The sequence below is a fragment of the Lemur catta genome, chromosome 18 (genome assembly GCF_020740605.2).
Source record: "Lemur catta isolate mLemCat1 chromosome 18, mLemCat1.pri, whole genome shotgun sequence".
In the NCBI taxonomy this organism is placed as follows: Eukaryota; Metazoa; Chordata; class Mammalia; order Primates; family Lemuridae; genus Lemur; species Lemur catta.
The window spans coordinates 31996999-32018261 of record NC_059145.1 but is presented as its reverse complement, the minus strand read 5'-3'; the positions used below and the strand labels follow the sequence as shown (position 1 = coordinate 32018261).

The window sequence follows — 21263 nt, the reverse complement described above, 5'->3', positions numbered from 1 at the left end:
GCTTCTATAACCAATTTAAACCCATCTTTTCCATCGCAACTTCTGAAGAGGGCGGTATATGACAGATCATTTTTTGGCAATGGGACAAACACCTGACATAAACTTTGCTTTCATTTTAAAGGGAACCCTCCTAGAATTAGGCATTTGAAGCATCTGTGGACAAGTTTCTGGCCCAGTGTGATGCAAGCTAGGTGATTAGTTCCTGATGGAGGCTGGGAGGCCTGAGTCCTTCTGAAGTCAGTTTTGCTATTTTTGGATAGTGTCAGATATTTCAATAAAAACAGGCCGTGGTTTTATACAGTACCAGCTTTTTTTCCATTTGGCACTACTTAATAGAATTTGAGGATTTCCCCCCACATTTATTCTTTCATGAATATAAAAATATAATTGGTCATAGTCAGGAATTCCTTTATTCCTTATCAAAACAATCTAAGAGTAAATGATTCTACGCTTTCGTTTTATACATATAAGTTATCTTTTTTTTTGGATATATCTTTCAACAAGACTCTGTCACATTCATATTTTGTCCTTATAGTGAAAGAAGGTAAAATTTTACATTAATCTTATTCAAAGAACATGGCAACTGTAACAGACAAAAAGTAGCATGGAGACCAGGGCAGAAGAGTGGAGAATTCTCCACACATACACACATTTAAAACTTCTTCCCAGTACAAAAACATCTGTTGTTGCTTTAGAGATCATTTTCCTTTATGAATAGTAAGGTGTTGCAGTACAATCCAGCTGAAGTGCCAGCAAGTATTTCATAAATTTCAATGACTTGATATTCAAGTCCAAACTAGATATTTAATGTTTTCTTTATTGCAAATATGATGTCTTTGACCTGAGGTACAGAGTTGTCTTCCAGAATCTTTGCATAAGGCATAGGGACGTCAGCACCAGTGACGCGAACAGCGGGAGCATCCAGGAAATTGAATGCAGGACCTAGGAGAGAAGGCAGGCTTAACAGAGAGAGAGGCAAGCAAAGCCCTGAACACCACCACCACCTTGGCTCAGAGGTGTGTCTGCTCAGGAAGAGAAAACATAAGGCAAAGGAATGTTAATTATGGGGAACTGTTTCTGGTTTTGATTTTTTAAACATTTACCCTAAAGAGACATTCCAAAATGACAAGTTGAAAAGTTCAAGTCATTTGGCCACCCCTAGCTTTCAATCTCCTTATCCAGTACGTATTCAGGTACACAATGTTTATTAGAGCTTGACTGTATTCTAGAACCAGTTTCTCTGAAATACCTTCCATGATCCTGGCACAGATTTCAGCTCCTACTCCAAACTGTGGCCAGCCTCCTTCCACGGTTATGAGATGATTTGTCTTCATGACACTGGCTTCTATGGTTTCAATGTCCATTGGCCTGATGGTACGCATATTTATCACCTAAACAGATAATAAGTAAGTCTCAGCTGTCGCATCACAAATAGATCCTTGTCCCCATAATGCCACTTCCTTTTTTGTTTCTTGTTAATCTTTGGGTCTAGGGAAATCTTATCTGCCTATGAACAGTTACATGAATATTCAAACTGTAAAGGAAAAATTAATTAAAACAAAAAACCTCTATCTCTACTATAAGCAGCTCTGTTCCGATAGGACTCATTTATCCTTATTGGCTTTAACTTCTCTCTTACAAAAATAAATAATAGCTAACATTTGAGTGCTTACTGTGTACCAGACGCAACACTAAGTGTAATTCTCACAACCACCCTATGATAGAACAGTACTTATATTATCCCTATTTTATAGCTGCTGAAACTGAGATTTAGAGTACATAACTTGCCCAAGTATAACTAGCAAGTGGTAGGTTCTGGATACGAGGCTTAGAATCATTAACTTCTGATTTTTCCACTAGCTCTAGCTCCAAGGCTGGATCTTAACTTGAGAAAGCAGGTACTATTCTAAAAGATTCAGAACCTAAGCGGTAAAAAGCTAAGTATTAATATTTGAAAAGCAAGCAGGTTCCTAGCTTTAAGCAAAGACAGAAATGTGTGACTAAGCAAGACTTTACATCTAGTTAACCTGTAATGGAACTATTTCTGGGAGCCTATTAAAAGGAGCCTTTCTGGGCCGGGCGCAGTGGCTCACGCCTGTAATCCTAACACTCTGGGAGGCCGAGGCAGGAGGATCGCTCAGGCCAGGAGTTGGAGACCAGCCTGAGCAAGAATGAGACCCCTGTCTCTACTAAAAACAGAAAGAAATTAGCCAGACAACTACAAATATATAGAAAAAATTAGGCAGGCATGGTGGCGCATGCCTGTAGTCCCAGCTACTTGGGAGGCTGAGGCAGGAGGATTGTTTGAGCCCAGGAGTTTGAGGTTGCTGTGAGCTAGGCTGATGCCACGGCACTCTAGCCCAGGCAACAGAGCCAGACTCTGTCTCAAAAAAAAAAGGAGCCTTTCTGATTCTTTAAGAACAAGTGAATGTCCACTCACCTCACATTCAATTCCCTCTTTAGATAGCACCGTTGCAGCTTCTATGCAGTGGCCCACAGGTCTTGAATGGGAAACCACGGTTATATGTGTCCCTGAAACAGAGTGGTCACAGATCAGAGGTTGAAACTAAAGATGCTATACCACTCTGCAGCCACCTGTGGCTCTTACTTGTTTATAAAGTCTTCAACTCAACTTCATTCCAGTGAGCTGAGGAATGTAGCAGCCTTCCTAGAAACAAAATACAAATCTACTGGACTGAGACTGAGAAAAGCACAACTGAATGAGAAATCAGGGCATCACAAATTCTTAAGTTGAGCTCATCCTATAATTTTTTAGTCACAGTAATTGGCAATAACTCCTAGATTAAATCTGACCAATGTAAATAGAGGGGCTGGATTAAAAATAATGTTTAAATGTATGCTAAGTTCTCTCACCTTGTCTTTCTATTTTGGCTTTTCCAATAGGAATGAGAAAATCTTTTGACTGAGCTTCAGCAGGAAATTCAAAGGGAACTCCATACATCAATTCGTTCTCTAGCACCACCACTGCAAAATATTATAAATATTTAAACAAAAGTAACTAATCACATGCAGAATGACTAAGAACGTATATATGGCAATATCATTTCTCTTGTGGAAAGTTTCACTGTGCTGATTAGGGAGCCTTGTTTCTCTCATGTCTGGTAGCTGTGAGGATGGTTTAGGTTCTTACATTTATAGTTTGGTCAATATAATTTTATCAGTTGAGGTTAAACCAGTGTTGTGGGTGTGTAGTAAATGTCTCCTTAACGGGCCCCATTATAGTCAGACATAAGAAAACAACCACATTCTTTATTATCTTTACTAAATCTATATATCATTAACATTTTATATGCTATGTCTAAGCCTAACTAAAAGACTTTAATGGTTCCTTCAATGCAAAGATTTCATCTTAGTTTTTCAATCTCCAAAAGAGACCCACGGGTCACTCTGCTGACCTGGATTGTTATCCCGAATGGCTGATTTTATAAGTCCTTTGGCATCCTCTGAACTCCAGGGGCTGACCACCTTTAGGCCTGGGCAGTGCCCGTACCATGCAGCAAAGCACTGTGAGTGTTGAGCAGCTACGCCTGCTGAGGCACCATTGGGCCCCCTGAAGACTATGGGCACAGGCTGAAGGCCCCCTGACATGTAGTAGGTTTTGGCAGCTGAGTTTATAACCTGGTCAATGGCTTGCATAGAGAAATTGAAGGTCATAAATTCACAAATGGGCCGCAACCCAGCCTGTCAAATCAAAAACATGGATGTTACAAAGACTAGAAACAGCAATGAAGAACAGCAAACAACCCCTCCATTCCTCCAACATTCAAATGTTTTTAAAAGGTCATGTTAAAAGAAATTTCTTTGGATTAGCTTCATAGAAGTATCACATACCATAGCTGCACCTACGGCAATTCCAGCAAATCCCATCTGCAAAGTAGAATACAAATGTAGGTGAAAATCCATAAAAATTAGGACAATGAACACTAACAGACATGCCCCTCAAAGGTTTGCTTCCTGCTGGAAGGCTTACTTCGGATATGGGAGTGTCTATGATCCTCTTGTCTCCATATTTCTTCCACAGGCCTCGACTAACCTACAATTAAGAGTTGATCCCATTACTTTTAAGTATATCTGGGCCAATAGCCTCCTCAATTTTGTATAACTTTCACACATTTTAGTTACCTTGTATGCCCCATCATACTGGGCAACTTCTTCCCCAAGCAGAAATACCTTCTCATCTCTTTCTAGCTCCTCATCCATACCTTGATTTATAGCATCACGAACTGTCACCTGTCACAGGTATGGGAAAATAGTTGATAAACTACAGGACTATTTAGAGATTCTACTGAAATTCTCTTCTTTTATACCTAGACTGCCCACAGCACACAATATAAAAACTAACACTAGAACAGGCTTCTCTTCAAAAGTTCAAAGAATTCTAAAAGTAACATTTCTATCACACAGAATCAGTCTTTGATTGGATGTATTAATGATAAATTTACTGAATATGTTCCTTGATTTGCAGCCAAGCTTAAGAAACCTGCTTGCTGGCCAGACTAGCACACAGTTTCCTAAGTAGAAAATACACTGAGTTGTTTTATTACCATACTTGGAGTACTATGGGGCAGAGAACTACCAGGGACACCTAACTAATGCTAGTAACTGATCTCTCACTAGGTGGCAGGCACTGCCAAACACTACATTCAGGATGGAGTTCTTAATACATGGAATGGTGGATTAAGGTGGGAGGGAACCATATGATCCAGCTATTTCATTTCTAGGTATATACCCAAAAGAACTGAAAGCTGGGATTCAAAACACATACTTGCACACCAATGCTCACAGCTGCATCATCCACAATAACCGAAACAACCCAAAGGTCCATCGTTGAATGGATAAATAAAACGTACATACAGTGGAATATTATTCAGGTTTACAAAGGAATCAAATTCTGACACATGCTACAACATGGATGAACCTTGAAGACATTATGCTAAGTGAAATAAGCCAGACATAAAAGGGCAAATGATTCCACTTATATGAGGTTTTACCATAGGCAAACTCGCAGACACAGAAAAGTGTAACAGAAGTTACCAGGCGAGGGGGAATGAGAAGTTACCATGTAATGGATAGAGTTTCTGTTTGGGATGATGAAAAAGTTCTGGAAATGGATAGTGCTGATGGATGTGAACGTACTCGATGACACTGAATTATACACTTTTAAAAAGTACATTTTAAGTTATGTATATTTCACCACAATTTTTAAAAAAGCGGGGGGTGATGGAGGAAATGTTTAGTCTTAGTTTTCTCCAATTGCCCATCTAATTCCAACGAGCCTGGTGGGGGGGGTGACACGCCGGTGCGATTGGCGCCAGGCGTCCACAGAGGCAGCACGGCTCCCACGCAGGATGCGGGCGTCTGCCAACCCAGGGCCCCCGGCGCAGCCTCTCCCCGCGGCGCCCGCAGGACACGGCGCAGGCGCGACCCCGGCCTCGGCCCGGGCGAAAGGGCCCCTCCCGGCCCTAGTCCCCGCTGGCGTCCGCGTCAGTTACCTGCAGCGCAGCTGGCGCGGTCCGGTGAAAACGTCTCTTCAGCAGCCCGGAGACCTGGCGGGGAGAGAGAAGGGCGCTCAGGGGGGACGCAGAGTGGTAGGGGTCGCGCAGGGCCATCGGGGCCGCGTGCCGCTGCCCACCTGCCGAAGGGGTCTCCGCACCAGCCCAGACACCGCCGCCATCTTGACCGTGTCCTCTAGCTGCTGACAACACAGCGGGTCCGACGACGCGAGCAGGCCCCGCCTCCCCACGACCGCAGGCCAATAGCAGGGCGCGGCGCCTGCGTGCCCCGCCCATCCGCTCACGGCTGAGGGGGCGGAGGGGCCGGCCGAGGTGGCGTGTGGTTGGCTCTGCCCCTCCGCCTCCCGCCGGCTCAAATCAAGTTTATTGACAGCAGGCGGCGGCTGGCACGCGGGGTGCACGCCGGGCGCACGTCCCTGGCCTCTGTCTCTTGAAGCTCGAGGACTAGAAGTCAGACTCTGAGGAGCATGATCTCTCTAGGCTGGAGGGAGCTTAAGACTTAGGCCAGCCTTCTGTGGCTACTGGAATCCTTTTTTTTTTTTTTTTTTTGAGATAGAGTCTCTGTTTCCTAGGCGAGAGTGCAAGTGGTGTCATCATAGCGCACGGCAGCCTCAAACTCCTGGGCTCAAGCGATCCTCCTGCCTCAGCCTCCGGAGTAGCTGGGACTACAGGCTCGTGCCACCACAACCGGCTAATTTTTCTATTTTTTGTAGAGACCGGGGCCTTGCTCTTTCTTAGGCAAGTCTCGAACTCCTGGCCTCAAACGATCCTCTCGCCTCGGCCTCCCAGAGTGCTGGGATTACAAGCGTGAGCCACCGCGCCCCGCCGCTACTGGAATCCCTTGGGGACCAAGTAGGGAGTGCACGTACTCTGGTAATGGGAAACTTTATGAGTGAGCCTAGTCTTCCCTGGATAGCACTATTGGTTACTTAGGATGCGAGCAAAAGCATTCTTTGACGCATTGAGCGCCTACTGTGTGCCTAGCATTGTGATACATGCCGTATAGCTCATCTAATTCTCACAGGAACCTTCTTAGGTATTATAATTAGTGTTGTTATTATCTCTATTGCGCAGGGGCGTAAACTGAAGCAGAAATTGATTAAAGGAGCCAGAATTTGAATTAGGCCTGACTCTAAAGGGTGGTCTTTTCTTACTACTTCCTAAAGCAGAAGTGGGGTCCCACCTTGGGGAAGGTTATCACAACCTGCATTTACAAAGGGCCTTTTGGGGAGATGCCAAACACCTGACCATAGGAGCAGCCTCTGGAAGTCTTTAGTTTCACTTTGGCTCTTCGGGGTCAGGAAAGACACCTGCCCCCAAGACATTCCAAACATTCCCTTCTGTGAGTGGTAGCTGCAAGCTGCCAGTCTGCAACCTCTGAATCAGGGCTTTGTGGGCTGTCTAAGGCAAGGGCTCTGGGGAGCCAGTTTGGTAGGGGAACCACTAGATGATCAGTCTGTTTGCTGAGTGGGAATGGGAGGGGGTAGGGTTGAAGGCTGAAGCAATGAGACCCCAGGGAGTCTGTGGCAGAGAGAGAGCTGGACTAGGAGGCAGCTTCCAGGTGGAGAGTAGGGGGACAGGTTTGAGATCTATTTGGGCTGGAATCAATAGGATTAAAGAGCAAAGGAAGAGTTGAGGAAGATTTTGGATTTTTGTAGTTGTTGGAGGGATGGTGCAGCGGAGGAGCCTGGGGTGGTGCAGGTGTGAGGAGCTGGGGAAGTTAAAGTGCATTCTTTAGATGACTGGGGCATACCCAAGTTAGGTATAGGAGCCTGGAGCCTAGGGCTAGGTGGGGCTAGAGATATAAATTTGGGGACAGCTGCGTAGAGATGACCTTTACTCTCTAGGCCTCTATCTCATCATCTGTAAAATGGAGAGAGAGCCTCTAAGGTGTCCATCTCCAGAACTTTTATCTGCCCAAACTAAAACTCTGTACCCACAAACAACTCTCCATTCTCCCCTCCTCCACCCCTGGCAACCACCATTCTATTTTCTGTCTCTATGAATTTGACCATTCTAGGTACCTCATATAAGTGGCATCTCCAATATTTGTCCTTTTGTGTCTGGCTTATTTCACTTAGCATGTTGACAACATTCACTCATGTTGTAGCATGTCTGAGGATTTCATTCCTAAGGCTGAAAAATATTCCATTGTATGCATATACCACATTTTGTTCATCCATTCACCTGTTGATGGACATTTGGGTTGTTTCTACCTTTTGGATTTGAGAATAATGCTGTTATGAATGTTGGTGTGTAAGTATGTTCCAGTGCTTGCTTTCAATTCCTTTGGGTATGAAGGCGTACCTCGGAGTTATTGTGGGTTCAGTCCCAGACCACCACAATAAAGCAAATATTGCAATAAAGCAAGTCACAAATTTTTTTGGTTTCCCAGTGCATATAAAAGTTATGTTTACACTATGCTGTAGTCTGTTAAGTATGAAGTAGCATGTCTAAAAAGTACATACCTTAATTTAAAAATATTTCTAAAACATGCTATCTTCTGAGCCTTCAGCAAGCAATAATCTTTTTGCTGGTGGAGGATCTTGCCTCAGTGTTGGTGGCTGTTGACTGATCAGGGTGGTGGCTGCTAAAGGTTGGGGTGGCTGTGGCAATTTCTTAAAATAAGACAACAGTGACATTTGCCACATTGACTCTTCCTTTCATGAAAGATTTCTCTGTAGCATGCAATGCTTGGGCAGTAATCTTTTGAAAGGACTCTTTTTTATTCTGAGTAGTAGGTCTCAACATGGGCTTACAATATTTAGGAAACCATGCTCTAACCAGATGCGCTGTCATCCAGGCTTTGTTATTCCATTTTTAAAAGCACAGGAAGAGTAGATTTAGCCTAATTCCTAAGAACCCTAGGATTTTCACAATGGTCAATGAGTATTGGCTTCAACTTAAGTCACCAGCTGCGTTAGCCCCTAACGGAAAGTCAGCCAGTCCTCTGATGCTTTGAAGCCAGACATTGACTGCTCCTCTCTAAGAAAGCCCTAGATGGCATCTTCTTTCAATAGAAGGCTATTTCATCGCCATTGAAAATGTGTTGTGCAGTGTAGCCACCTTCATCAATGATCTTAGCTAGATCTTCTGGTGAACTTGCTGCAGCTTCACATCAGCACTTGCTGCTTCATCTTGCACTTTTATGTTATGGAGATGGCGTCTTTCCTCAAACCTGATGAACCAACTTCTGCTAGCTCCCAACTTTTCTTCTGTAGCTTCCTCACCTCTCTCAGCCTTCACAGAATTAAAGAGAGTTAGGGCCTTCCTCTGGATTAGATTTCGGCTTAAGGGAATGTTGTGGCTGGTTTGATCCTCTATTCAGACCACTCACACTTTCTCCATCTCAGCAATAAGGCTGTTTCACTTTCTTATCATTCCTGTGTTCACTGGAGTGGCACTTTTAATTTCCTTTGAGAACGTTTCCTTTGCATTCACAACTTGGCTAGCTGTTTGGTGTAAGAGGCCTGGCTTTCAGTCGGTTTCAGCTTTTTTTTTTTTTTTTTGAGACAGAGTCTCACTTTGTTACCCGGGCTAGAGTGAGTGCCGTGGCATCAGCCTAGCTCACAGCAACCTCAAACTCCTGGGCTCAAGCAATCCTTCTGCCTCAGCCTCTCGAGTAAGCTGGGACTACAGGCATGCGCCACCATGCCCGGCTAATTTTTTTGTATATATATTTTTAGTTGGCCAGATAATTTCTTTCTATTTTTAGTAGAGACGGGGTCTCACTCTTGCTCAGGCTGGTCTTGAACTCCTGACCTCGAGCGATCCACCCGCCTCGGCCTCCCAGAGCTAGGATTACAGGCGTGAGCCACCGCGCCCGGCCTGTTTCAGCTTTTGACATGCCTTCTTCACTAAGCTTAATCATTTCTAGCTTTTGATTTAAAATGTGAGATGCATGTCCCTTCCTTTCCCTTGAACACTTCGAGCCCATTGTAGGGTTATTCACTGGCCTCATTTCAATTTGCTGTGTTCTGGGGAACAGAGAGTTCCAAGGACAAGGAGAGAGATGGGGGTGGGGGCCTGGGGGGGGGGGACGGCTGGTTAGTGGAGCAGTCACAACACACACAACAAAGGTTCCAGTTTTTCCACATCCTTGATAACTTGTTATTGTCTGCTTTTTGGTTTTGTATGTCTCTGTGTTTTAAATAATAGCCATCCTAATGTGTCTGAAGTGATATGTCATCATGATTTAGAGCTTTGATTCCTCTAATGGTTAGTGATATTGAGTATCTTTGCATGTGCTTTTTGGCCATCTGCATATCTCCCTGGGAGAAATGTCTATTCAACTCCTTTGCCCATTTTTAAAATTTTTATTATTATCAATAAGTCAATGTTAATTGAGTGCCTACCGAGCGAATGCTGGGCTCGTTCTAGCGGATGTGTGGGGTGTCATCCTGCCTTTTCCTCCTCCTCCGGCAACCGAGACCCCCTCACTGCACAGCTCTACCCTTTCACTTCGTCTATTCCTGCTGAGTGAAACACACTTTTCTCTCTTCTGAAAAAGAAAAAGCACAATTTGACTCATCCCCCTGAAGATCTCCAAACTCCCTTCCTCTGTGAGCCATTTTATCCATCCGGCTGCCTCGGCGTTGCCCGGGAGCGTGGGCCACCATCAGAATGCGGGGACCTGCAGCCTCACCGTCTCGCACGGGCCTCACTGCCCTCGCCCTGCCCGCCCCTCGGCCCCCACACAGCGGGCGCTCCACGCCCCGGGTCCCTCCGAGCCCGGGCACCACCCCGCCCGCCCCAGCGCCGCTCTGTCACCTCCGCGCCAGGCGCCCGGCCCGGGACTCACTCGGAGAGCCAGACCCACCCAACCGGAAAAGGCTTGTTTGTCTTTTTGCTGAGTTGTAGGAGTTGTATATATGTTCTGGACATTAATCCCTTATCAGCTGCATGATATACAATTATTTTCTCTCATTCCTTGGGTTGCATTTTCATTATTGATAGTTTCTTTTGTTGCACAAAAGTCTTACATTTCAACAAAGTCCAATTTAACTATTTTTAATTTATTGCTATTGCCAAATCCAATGCCATGGAGCTGTTCCCATATCTTTTCATTGGAGAGTTTTATACTTACACTTAGATCTTTCATCTATTTTGAGCTGATATGTAGTTGACCCTTGAACAATGCAGGGGTTAGGGGCACCAACCCCTCACCCAGTCAAAAATCCATGTGTCACTTTCGACTCCCCCAAAACTTACCTACTAACAGCCTACTGCTGACCAGAAGCCTTACTGGTAACATAAACAGTCGATTAACACATATTTTGTATGTTATTTTATATGTATTATATACTTTCTTACAATAAAGTAAGCTAGAGAAAAGAAAATTTTATTTTAAAAAAATCATAAAGAAGAGAAAATACATTTACTATTCATTAAGTGGAAGTACAGATCATCATGAAGGTTTTCATTCTCATTGTCTTCACATTGACGAGGCTGAAGAGGAGGAGGCAGACGAGGGGTTGGTCTTGCTGTCTCAGGGGTGGCAAAGGTGGAGGAGGAGGAAAGGGAGGCAGGTACAGGTGCTGTGACTTTACAGAAATACATCATAATTTCTTTCTGTTTTGCTTTTTCATTTCTCTAAAAGTGTTTCTATACAGTATCAATCCTTCTTCCACTATTTGCTTTAGTCTCAGTGCCTGTATCATAAAAGGGTCCAAGTCCTAAAAGCAGTCAAAAGCAATCTTGAATAATCAGAACCCTTCTGCCAGACTGTCTAATGTCAATTTGTTTTGCGTCACTGCTTCTTCTATGTCTTCTTCCTCATCGTCTGGCAATGAGAAAGAAATACTCATCTTTATCAGATAGTCTTCTGTTAATTCCTCTGGTGTGGTGTCTATGAGCTCTTGAATTTCTCCACAATCCGTATCTTGAAACCCTTCACCCAGTTTTATTGTTATTTTTATTTTTTGCCATATCCACACTCTCTTTCATGACTTCCAGGATAGGATCTGTCGTAAATCCTGTGAAGTCGTGCACAGCATCTGGATGCAGTTTCTTCAGCAGGAATTCATTGTTCTGGACTTGATGGCTTTCACAGCCCTTTCTATAACAACGATGGCACCTTCAATAGTGTAGTCCTTTCAGTGTAATCTTTCGTGATGTGCCTCTGTTGGGGCTCTCTTCCATAGTGTTGACAATCCTTTCCATAGACTGTCATGTGTAATGAGCCTTAAAGGTCCTTATGACCCTTTGCAGTTCAAAGCTTTGCTGTTCAATGGTCAGCTGAATAGTATTAGGTAAGGGTCCAAATTCATTCTTTTGCATGTGGATATCCAGTTTTCTTAACATCATTTGTTGAAAACACTGTCCTTTCCCCATTGAATGGTCTTGACACCCTTGTCAAAAATCTTGTGACCATATATTCAAGAGTTTATTTCTGAGCTCTCTTTTCTATCCCATTTGCTTATTTGTCTATTTTTATGCCAGTACCACAATGTCTTGATTGCTATAGCATTGTAGTAAGTTTTGAAATGAAGACATGTGAGACCTTCAACTTTGTTTTTCTCTTTCAAGATTGTTTTGGCTATTCGGGGTCCTTTGAGATTCCATATGAATTTTAAGATGGCTTTTACAGTTTCCACAAAAAATAGCATTTGGATTTTAATAGGTATTGCATTGATTCTGTAGATTGCTTTGGTAGTATTGATATCTTAATCCACAGGATGTCTTTTATTTGTGTCTTATTTAATTTCTTTCAGCAATGCCTTGTAGTTTTCAGTATACAAGTCTTTTACCTCATTGGTTAATTCCTAGGTATTTTATTCTTTTGATGCTATTATAAATTGAATTGTTTTCTTTTCCATTTTGGATTGCTCATACAATGTGTAGTTGTATTTCTATATTGTCTATTGTATATTCTATATTGTCAATATATAGAAATACAACTGATTTTTGTATGTTGATCTTGTATCCTGCAGCTTTGCTGAATTTGTTTATTAGTTTCAGTGTGTGTGTGTGTGTGTGTGTGTGTGTGTATAATCCTTAGGGTTTTCTACGAATAAAATCTTGTTATTCTGAGAAAAAAAGGTAATTTTACTTCTTCCTTTCCCATTTGGATACCTTTTATTTCTTTTTCTTGCCTAACTGCCCTGGCTAGGACTTCCAATACTCTGTTGAATACAGGTGACAAAAGCTGCTATTCTTGTCTTCCTCCTGATCTTAGAGGAAAAGCTTTTAGTCTTTTACCATTCAGTATGATGTTAGCTGTGGATTTTCATATATGACCTTTATTATGTTGAGGTAGTTTCCTTTTATTCCTAGTTTGAGTGTTTCCTGTGTTTACATTATGTCCTTCAACATTGCTAAACTCATTTATTATTACTATTTCTAGGATATTTTGTAGATTTCATGGGATGGTCTGCATAGGCAATTATGTGGTCTGTGAAATAGTACTTATTTCTTCCTTTCTAATATGTTGTCTTTTATTTGTTTTTCTTGCCTTATTGCTGGCCTTCTACTACGATATTGAATAGGAGTGGTGAGAATGGACATCTTTGGCTTGTTCCCAGTCTCAGAGGGAAGGCAGTCAATCTTCCACCATTAAGTGTGATGTTTGTTTCAGGTTTTTTATAGATGCCCTTATTCAGGCTAAGAAGTTCTCTTCTGTTCCTAGTTTGCTGAGTCCTTTTACCATGAATGGTCATTGAATTTTGTCAAAAGTATTTTCTGCATCAATTTATTGCATCATGTGATTTTTTTCTTCTTTAGTTTATTAACATGATTACATTAATTGATTTTCAAATAATGCACCATGTTGAATTTGTGGTATAAACTCCACTTGGTGATGGTGAGATACACACACACACATACACACACACACACACACACACACACACACACACTGCTGGGTTTAATTTGCTAATATTATGTTGAGATTTATGTCCACGGTCATGAAAGATAATTGGTCTGTAGTCTTCTTGTATTGTCTTGTCTGATTTTGGTATCAGGGTAATGTTGGACTCATAAAATGAGTTGGGAGTTTTCTCTCCTCTTTTATTTTCTGGAAGAGATTGTGTAGACTTGGTGTTATTGCTTCTTTAAATGGCTGGTAGAACTCACAAGTGAAGCCATCTGGAGATTTCTTTGGAGGGGGCCTTTTAACTACAAATTCAATTTCTTTAATAGCTATAGGACTATTTAGGGTATCTATTTGTTCTTGGGCAAATTGTGATCGTTTGTATCTTTCAAGGAATGTATGTGTCCATTTCATCTAAGTTGCCAAGTTTGTTCCTTTTTTTTTTTTCCTTGTTCAGTCTCCGCAGAGACTGTCAAAAATTGCCAATGCCGACTGTATTTCGAGTCCTCATGGCGGGGTATTGGGAAAAGTTTTCAATTAGCAATAATCGGGCCTCGGATAAACCTCATTGGCTACGATACTTGCCACCGCGCTAAGCTAAACTGCCAGGTTTGAATGCGTTGATCTTGTTCATAATTTTCACCTAGGAGCTTTTTGAAGGCCGACAGGTCTGTAGTAGCATCCCCTCTTTCATTCCTGGATTCACTAATGAATCTTTTCTTTATATTTCTTGTCAGTCTGGCTACATAATGTTGACATTTTTAATTTTAGCAGGTCATCCAGAACGTGAAGGTTAGGCCGAAGGTTTCAACCTGCCGTCGGGGCTGTGGTTGCAGAGTCAGCGCGGCGTTGCAAGAGGCCGCGGCGCCGTTCGGGCGGGCCCGCGCGTGCGCCCCCCAGTGGGCAGTCAGGGACCCGCAGCGCCGTGCGCGAAGCCTGCGGGGTTCGGACGCGGGGCATCCGCACACGCGGGCACCAGGGAGCCCACGGGCACACGCGCGGCTCTCTGGGATGTCTCTTTTGAGCTCCTTCATCCCCGGGCCCTTTCCGATACCTTCCGATCATGAGCGCAACTACAGATCCTTGGAGAACGCACGGAGCAGCTACCCGAGGACTCTGAAAAGCAACCGGGAGTAGGTGGCTTGGGGAAAGAGACCAAAGTCTCACCAAAGTGGTGGGGAGGAGTTGACAATTTTTTTTTCTTTCGTTGCTGCCCAGCCCGGACTCAAAGACAGCTGCTGGAAACGCGGAAGTGCGCATTAGGTGCAGACGGAAAGAGTTCCCAGAGAAGCCTTTGCTCTCCTATCTGGAGCGTGTGTGTGTGTGTGTGTGTGTGTGTGTGTGTGTGTGTGTGTGTGTGTGTGTGTGTGTTCGTGGTTTGGGGGGTGGCGAGGTGTTGGGAGGAAGAGTATTCCATTTTTTTTTCTGTTCTTTATTGTCTCTGCCTGCAGGCAATAATAGCGTAGGGTGGGAAAGTGGGGGAGGGACATCCGTTGTAATGGATTAACCAAGTTTCATTAAGCTGTAGTGGTTAATTACAGCGCTGGACCATCAAACAGACACCAGTAGCTTTTTTTGATGAATATTTGCTATCAGAGAATAGCCAAACTTGTTACAAGGTAGCCCATGGGAAAAGGTGGCTGTTTGTAGGCAGTTTTCTTGGAGCAGCCTGGGAAGGGTTAAATGTCATGGCTGGCATCAGCCTCCTTCCAGCCCACTGGCCTGTCTTTGACAGTTGTCTGGAGGTCCTGCCACTTTCCTGCAGGGTGTAATTATCCTTTCTACTCTAGGCCTGCCAGGAGCCAAAGAGAAATTGAGAGAGGTGTGGAAAAGTGGAGAGGAGGCTGGACTGGGAAAAGACCCAGATGCCAAGCGCATCTTGGAGCCCCTTGCTACCTGGTGAACTCTGAATCACTCAACTTTTTAGAGCCCTGTCCCCTTCATCTGTGCTTTCTAGCTCAAGGTCAGAGCCTTCATGAAATCAAAGGTGATGCGTTGACTGTCATGAAATCAAAGGTGATAAGTTCCTAAAAGCAAATGAAAGGAAATCTGATAATGACTATAGTTAGCATTTATCAAGCAGGTACTCTGTGTTGGCAATGTGCCGGGTATTTTACACACATCTCCTTATTTAATTTAGCCCTCCCTCACAACTCCTCTTAGAGGTGGTTATTATTATTATTAAACTTATTTGAATAGGTAATATATACACAGTATACAACTGAAAGAGTATGAAGACTTTACTGTGAAATTTGAGTCTGAATCAAACAATACAGGCAAATGGTAATAGTCGTGGAATCTTGGTGGTGAGTTCATTGCACTATACTTTCAACTTTTGTGTCTGTTTGAAAGTTTTTCATTATAAAAATTGGGGGAAGGGGAAAGTGAGCTTCCCTCCTATGCCCATCTCCTTTTTGGAGTTCCCCTCCCAGCAGGCCAGCACTGATACTAGTTTCCTGCTTATCCTACCACAGATACTTGGTTTATGTGTGTGTGCACACGCATGCACATATGTGCATGCACACACTTTGGTCCTGTTGGTTATTTATGGTACCTTACCGATATTTCGGTTTTGAAAGCTTTAGAATGGTAGCTGTTCAGGAAAGGGAGATTCAGGTGAATTCCCACTTTCCCTTTCCCAGGTGAAGGTGACTATTTTGTTACCCAGGCTGACCCCTAGAGGGCGCCCTGTTCGCTTGACTGGTAGCAGCTAGCCCAGAAGGTGCACACAGCGGACCAGATTCATGAGATGTGCAGCTTTCCCAAAGTATTACTAGATTATTAAATATGAAGTGTCTGATTTCAAATCAAAAGTGTAGTTTATTATATCTCAAACAAGAAGCAGTACAATTAATCAAAGTGTGTGCATAAACTATCGACACAGTTTTGCCATCTTAACAGTAGCTTGTTTATGCCAGCAGCCTAGAAGCCTGTAGAGCCAGGGGCAATGAAGTCGCAAAAAGTGTTTTCCATAGCTTGTTGAGACTTGAATGTTTTTCCTTGCAAGAAGTTGTCCAAAGCCTGGAAGAAGTGGTAGTCAGTTGGTGCAAGGTCTCGTGGTGAATACAGTGGATGACAGAGTTTCCAAGTCCAGCTTCTGTAGTTTGAGCAGCGTTGTTTGTGTAACATGTGGTCAACCATTGTCTTGCAAGAGGATCGGCCTGTCTCTAGTGGCCAGTCTCGGCTGCTTAATCACAAGCATCCTCGTCATTTTGTCCAATTGGTTGCAGTAGACATCCGCTGTAATGGATTAACCAAGTTTCATTAAGCTGTAGTGGTTAATTACAGCGCTGGACCATCAAACAGACACCAGTAGCTTTTTTTGATGAGTATTTGGTTTTGGACTATGTTTCAGTGCTTTATCTTTATCTAACCGTTGTGCCAAATGCTTGCAATTGACAAAAAGAATCCATTTTTCATCACACGTAACAATATGGTGTAGAAACAGCTTGCCTTTATGTTGAGACAGCAAAGAAAGGTAAGCTTTCAGACAATTTCTCTTCTGACGCTCATTTAATTCATGCGGAACCCATCTATTCAGGTTCCTTACCTTGCTGATTTGTTTCAAATGGTCCAATATTGTTGGAATAGTAACGTCAAACCTTGCTGCTAATTCACGCATAGGTTGAGATGGATCTGCTTCCACTACAGCTTTCAGCTCATCATTATCCACCTTGGTCTCGGGTCGCCCACATGGCTCATTTTCAAGATTAAAATCACTAGAACGGAACTTCTCAAACCATTGATGTACTGTGCGTTCATTAGCCATATCCTTTCCAAACACTTTGTTGATATTTCGAGCTGTCTGTATTTCACTGGTTCCACGATGGAACTCATATTAGAAAATAACACAAATTTTGACTTATGGTTTCACAAAAATTGCTCTAAAAAATATTTGAAAGATAATCACAAGCCAAAATATGAGTTTGAAATACTGAGGATATGCCTTCACAATAAACATAAAATAAGAAGTGTCAAAGTGAAATGTTAGAGATATCAACTGTCAAACTTAGTACTTAAGGAAATTGGACATTTCATAATTAACAACCTAATCATACTTACGTTCTCTGGCCTTAGCCACATTTTTTGTGGGCTGAAAAACTCAGGCTCAGAACCCACATTTTGGCTTTGAAGAGGCAACGACTGAAGGAGGGAAAAGGTTGCCCAGAAAACTTCACCCACACACTGTACTGTGAACTTTTAGAGGATGAATAACAAGCCCATTTCCAGGCACCAAAGAGATACTTTTTAGTATCTCGAACATTTTTGATGCTGATTACTTGACTAGATTAAAAAAGTTATTTTGACTAAAGGAAAGCCATTTTGTGAAATACATTAGAACTGATTTATAACATTAGAGTTAGAAGATATCTCTCTTATTTAACAATAACACCATTCTTTTTCTATGTGTAGCTCTATATTTCCATGTGTAGGAAAGATTTACAGAGACAAGATTTTACCACATTGTTTCTTGATCTGTGTAAAAATGAACTGGGTTATAATAGTGAGTGTATTCCTTTTTAAAAATATTTAAATCAATATCAGTAGATAAATGACTAGTTTAAATTAAATATTTTTTGCCATTTAGAACAGGTGCGGTGGCGTGTGCCTGAAATCCCAGCTACTCAGGAGGCTGAAGTGGGAGGATCACTTGAGCCCAGGAGTTTGAGACCAGCCTGGGCAATATAGAGAGACCCCAGCTCTAACAGAAAATAATAATAATAATAATAAACAGAATGTAGATATAAATGTCTATTTTCAGAATTTTAAGACTATTTGAAAAAATTTATATGTTGGCTTAAAATGCAGCATAACTATCACCATATAGCATAGCCATTAACAAAACCACCGCGGAGCCTTGGTTGGTCTCAGATAGCATCCCCTGCTGTTCCTGCTGATGGGCCACACACCAGGATGGTCCCAGGGTGGAAAGCCCCTCATCCTGGGAACGGGGCAGTGTCAGAAAGGTGGCTGCCCCCTCGCCAGTCACACAACCCACCTTCATGGGAAACCAGGGCTACACCATTTCTACAGGACCTACTTCTGGGTCAAGGTTTCCTATGTAGCAGATAGGATCTGCAATAGATCACTGCAATCTGTTGAAAGTCAGCCCTCCACACAAAGGTTTATAAAATAACAACAACAACAATAACAATTTAAGAAAACCAGTTTTGCCACTTCAAGGAATTTGTACTGCAAACATAGTCACAAAAACAATGGGTGAAATGATTTATGTATAAGATGATTCATGGCAAGTATAATAGCAAAAAAATGAAAATAACCTAAATATTCATGGGTTAGGGTCTGGGTTAAAAATATATGGTGGCTGGGCGCAGTGGCTCACGCCTGTAATCCTAGCCCTCTGGGAGGCTGAGGCAGGTGGATCGCTCGAGGTCAGGAGTTCGAGACCAGCCTGAGCGAGACCCCGTCTCTACTAAAAATAGAAAGAAATTATCTGGACAACTAAAAATATATATAGAAAAAATTAGCCAGGCATTGTGGTGCATGCCTGTAGTCCCAGCTACTCGGGAGGCTGAGGCAGTAGGATCGCTTAAGGCCAGGAGTTTGAGGTTGCTGTGAGCTAGGCTGATGCCACGGCACTCACTCTAGCCCGGGCAAAAAGTGAGACTCTGTCTCAAAAAAAAAACCAAAAAAAACATATATATATATATATATATATATATATATGGTACTTCATTGGAAGGACATGCAAAAAAAAATATATATATGGTACAGTTGTGAAATGGAATGTTATGAAGCTGTAAAAAGAATAAGGAAGCTTTTCTGTGTATGAAAGGCACATCCATCTTTCAACTTCACCAGAACTTATGCAGAATGTGTATAAAGAGAAATTTGAGAAACCAGGTGATGCTTTCAACCACTTTTTTTTCAAAAAGTTCTATTTTGAAATAAGTATATATTCACAGGAAGTTGCAAAGATTTAGTACAGTGAGTTCCTGTGTACCTTTCACTTAGTTTTCCCAAGGGTCACAGCTCATGGAACTATAGCACAATATCAAAACCAGGAAATTGACATTGGTACAATGTGTGTGAATAGTTCTGCGCCATTTTATCACGTGTGGAACTGGACAACTGGACAACCACCACCACAATCAAGATAACTATTCCATCACCACAGAGCTCTCCCTGGTGCAACTCCATTATGGTCACATCTGCCCTCCCTACCCACTATCCCTGCCCCTGGCAATCATTAACCGGTTCTCCATCTCTACAATTGTGTCCTTTTGAGAATACTGTATGGATGGAATCATCCAGCATGAGATTGGTTTTTTTCCCTTAGCATCACCCTTGAGATCCATGCAAATGTTTGCCTATATCAGTAATTTGTTCCTTTTTATCGTCGGATAGTATCTCATGGTATCAGTTTGTTTAATCATTCTCCTATTGTAGGACATTTTGGTTGTTTCCAGTTTGGTGCTATTACAAATAAAGCTGCTATAGACAATAATGTACAGGCTTTTGTGTGGATGTAAGTTTTCATTTTTCTGGGATAAATGCCCAGGAGTATAATTGCTAGGTTGTAGGATAAGTGTATGCTTAATTTTTTGAGAAACTGCCAGATTATTTTCCAAAGCGCTGTGCCATTTTATATTCCGAACCATAGTTTTCTTTTTATACAAAATGTTATTGAATAACTGTTAGCACAATGGCACTAGGCCAAAGGCACATGAGGATCTAAGACGCTTTTATTTTCTAGAAAAAATAAATTTAATGTATATTAGAGGAAGAAAAAACAAAGGTCAAGACTAATCTTTTTGCTGGTCCACAGATCCCATGTTTATCTTCTTGGGTTTTCAGAATGATTCCTACCTTACCATCAAGCTAACCTTTTGGAAAGCTACAACACATTGCACAGGCTACCTGGTTGTACCCTTGACCTCTGTCTTCTGCTTGCACTCTGTTCCAAGGCTCCCTGTGAAGCCCTGGCTCATTCTGGAATGTTCTACTTGCACATTTCCAATAAGAAAGTCATTTATGGTCCTTAGAGAGCCATTTCAGAACCATCCCACTGAGGGATCACTGTACCTACACATACCACCTCCAGTCCCCCAAAATTGGGCCTCCCATTGAAATTATTTTTTAATCTGTCGTTCCCCATTTCCCCTGCTTTACTTGTTAGAGCACAGGGATGAGGTCACACAGTCACACACACCTGTGTTAGGAGTGCAGGCTCCAGGGTCATGCTGCCCTTTCTGAGGTTCTCGGGCAAGTAACAACACCTGAGCCTGAATTGCCTCACCTGTACTTTGGAGGTGATAGACAACAACAATCCCAGCCAATTGGGCCATTTGGTTATTCTGCATATAGTTGTAGAGCACCTACTATGGGCCAGCCGAGGAGACAGTGGTGAACAAAGACAAGGCCCTGCCCTGAGGGAGCACCACTGAACAGAATGTGTAAGTACACAGCTCAGCCCAGGCTTTGGCGTGTGGGTAGCCTCTAAAAAGTATTAGTTGTTTTTATTGAGTCAAACTCAATACTTGTTTATGGACTTGAGTGGCATGTGAAACCAGTATTCCACATTTGGCTTAGTCTATTCTTAGCCATTGTAGTCAGACATTAATTATGAAAATTGTTAGGAGCCGTGCTGGTCTCACCGCATCACTAAAGTCAGATCAGTTGTTCACCAAGAGCACTCATTTTGTGCTTAAAACCTGGGATTAATTTCTGAATTTAATATTTTGTACATTGGCCTCAGTAAGGGTCTCTTGCAGTAAATATACAACTTTGAAGAAAGAGTCTTTATATAAGCTCATAAAAAAGTCCCTTACAGTGTGTTTAAAGGTTGATCTTTTATCAAAAGACTCCCACACAATAAGAACAATTTCATTGTTTATAAAAGACAACATATTTCATAAATACTTAATCAGAAATACAAAATTTAGCAGGGGAAACCC

General features: G+C 42.5%; 1 protein-coding gene and 1 non-coding gene across 2 annotated transcripts; both read right to left on the bottom strand.

Moving 5' to 3' along the window:
• Window positions 1–396: 396 nt before the first annotated feature.
• PDHB (pyruvate dehydrogenase E1 subunit beta) lies at window positions 397–5735 on the bottom strand. Its single transcript, XM_045530732.1, has 10 exons — window positions 5654–5735; window positions 5514–5567; window positions 4144–4251; window positions 3992–4054; window positions 3853–3888; window positions 3417–3702; window positions 2875–2985; window positions 2441–2532; window positions 1250–1391; window positions 397–942 (listed from the first exon to the last, which is right to left on the bottom strand). Exons 1-10 carry the CDS (start codon window positions 5693–5695, stop codon window positions 797–799), a joined length of 1080 nt encoding a protein of 359 aa, XP_045386688.1. The 5' UTR covers window positions 5696–5735; the 3' UTR covers window positions 397–796.
• Window positions 5736–13801: 8066 nt separating this feature from the next.
• On the bottom strand, window positions 13802–13943 carry LOC123623725. Its single transcript, XR_006730003.1, has one exon. It is a non-coding gene; the product is annotated as a U4 spliceosomal RNA (small nuclear RNA).
• Between the last annotated feature and the right edge of the window lie 7320 nt (window positions 13944–21263).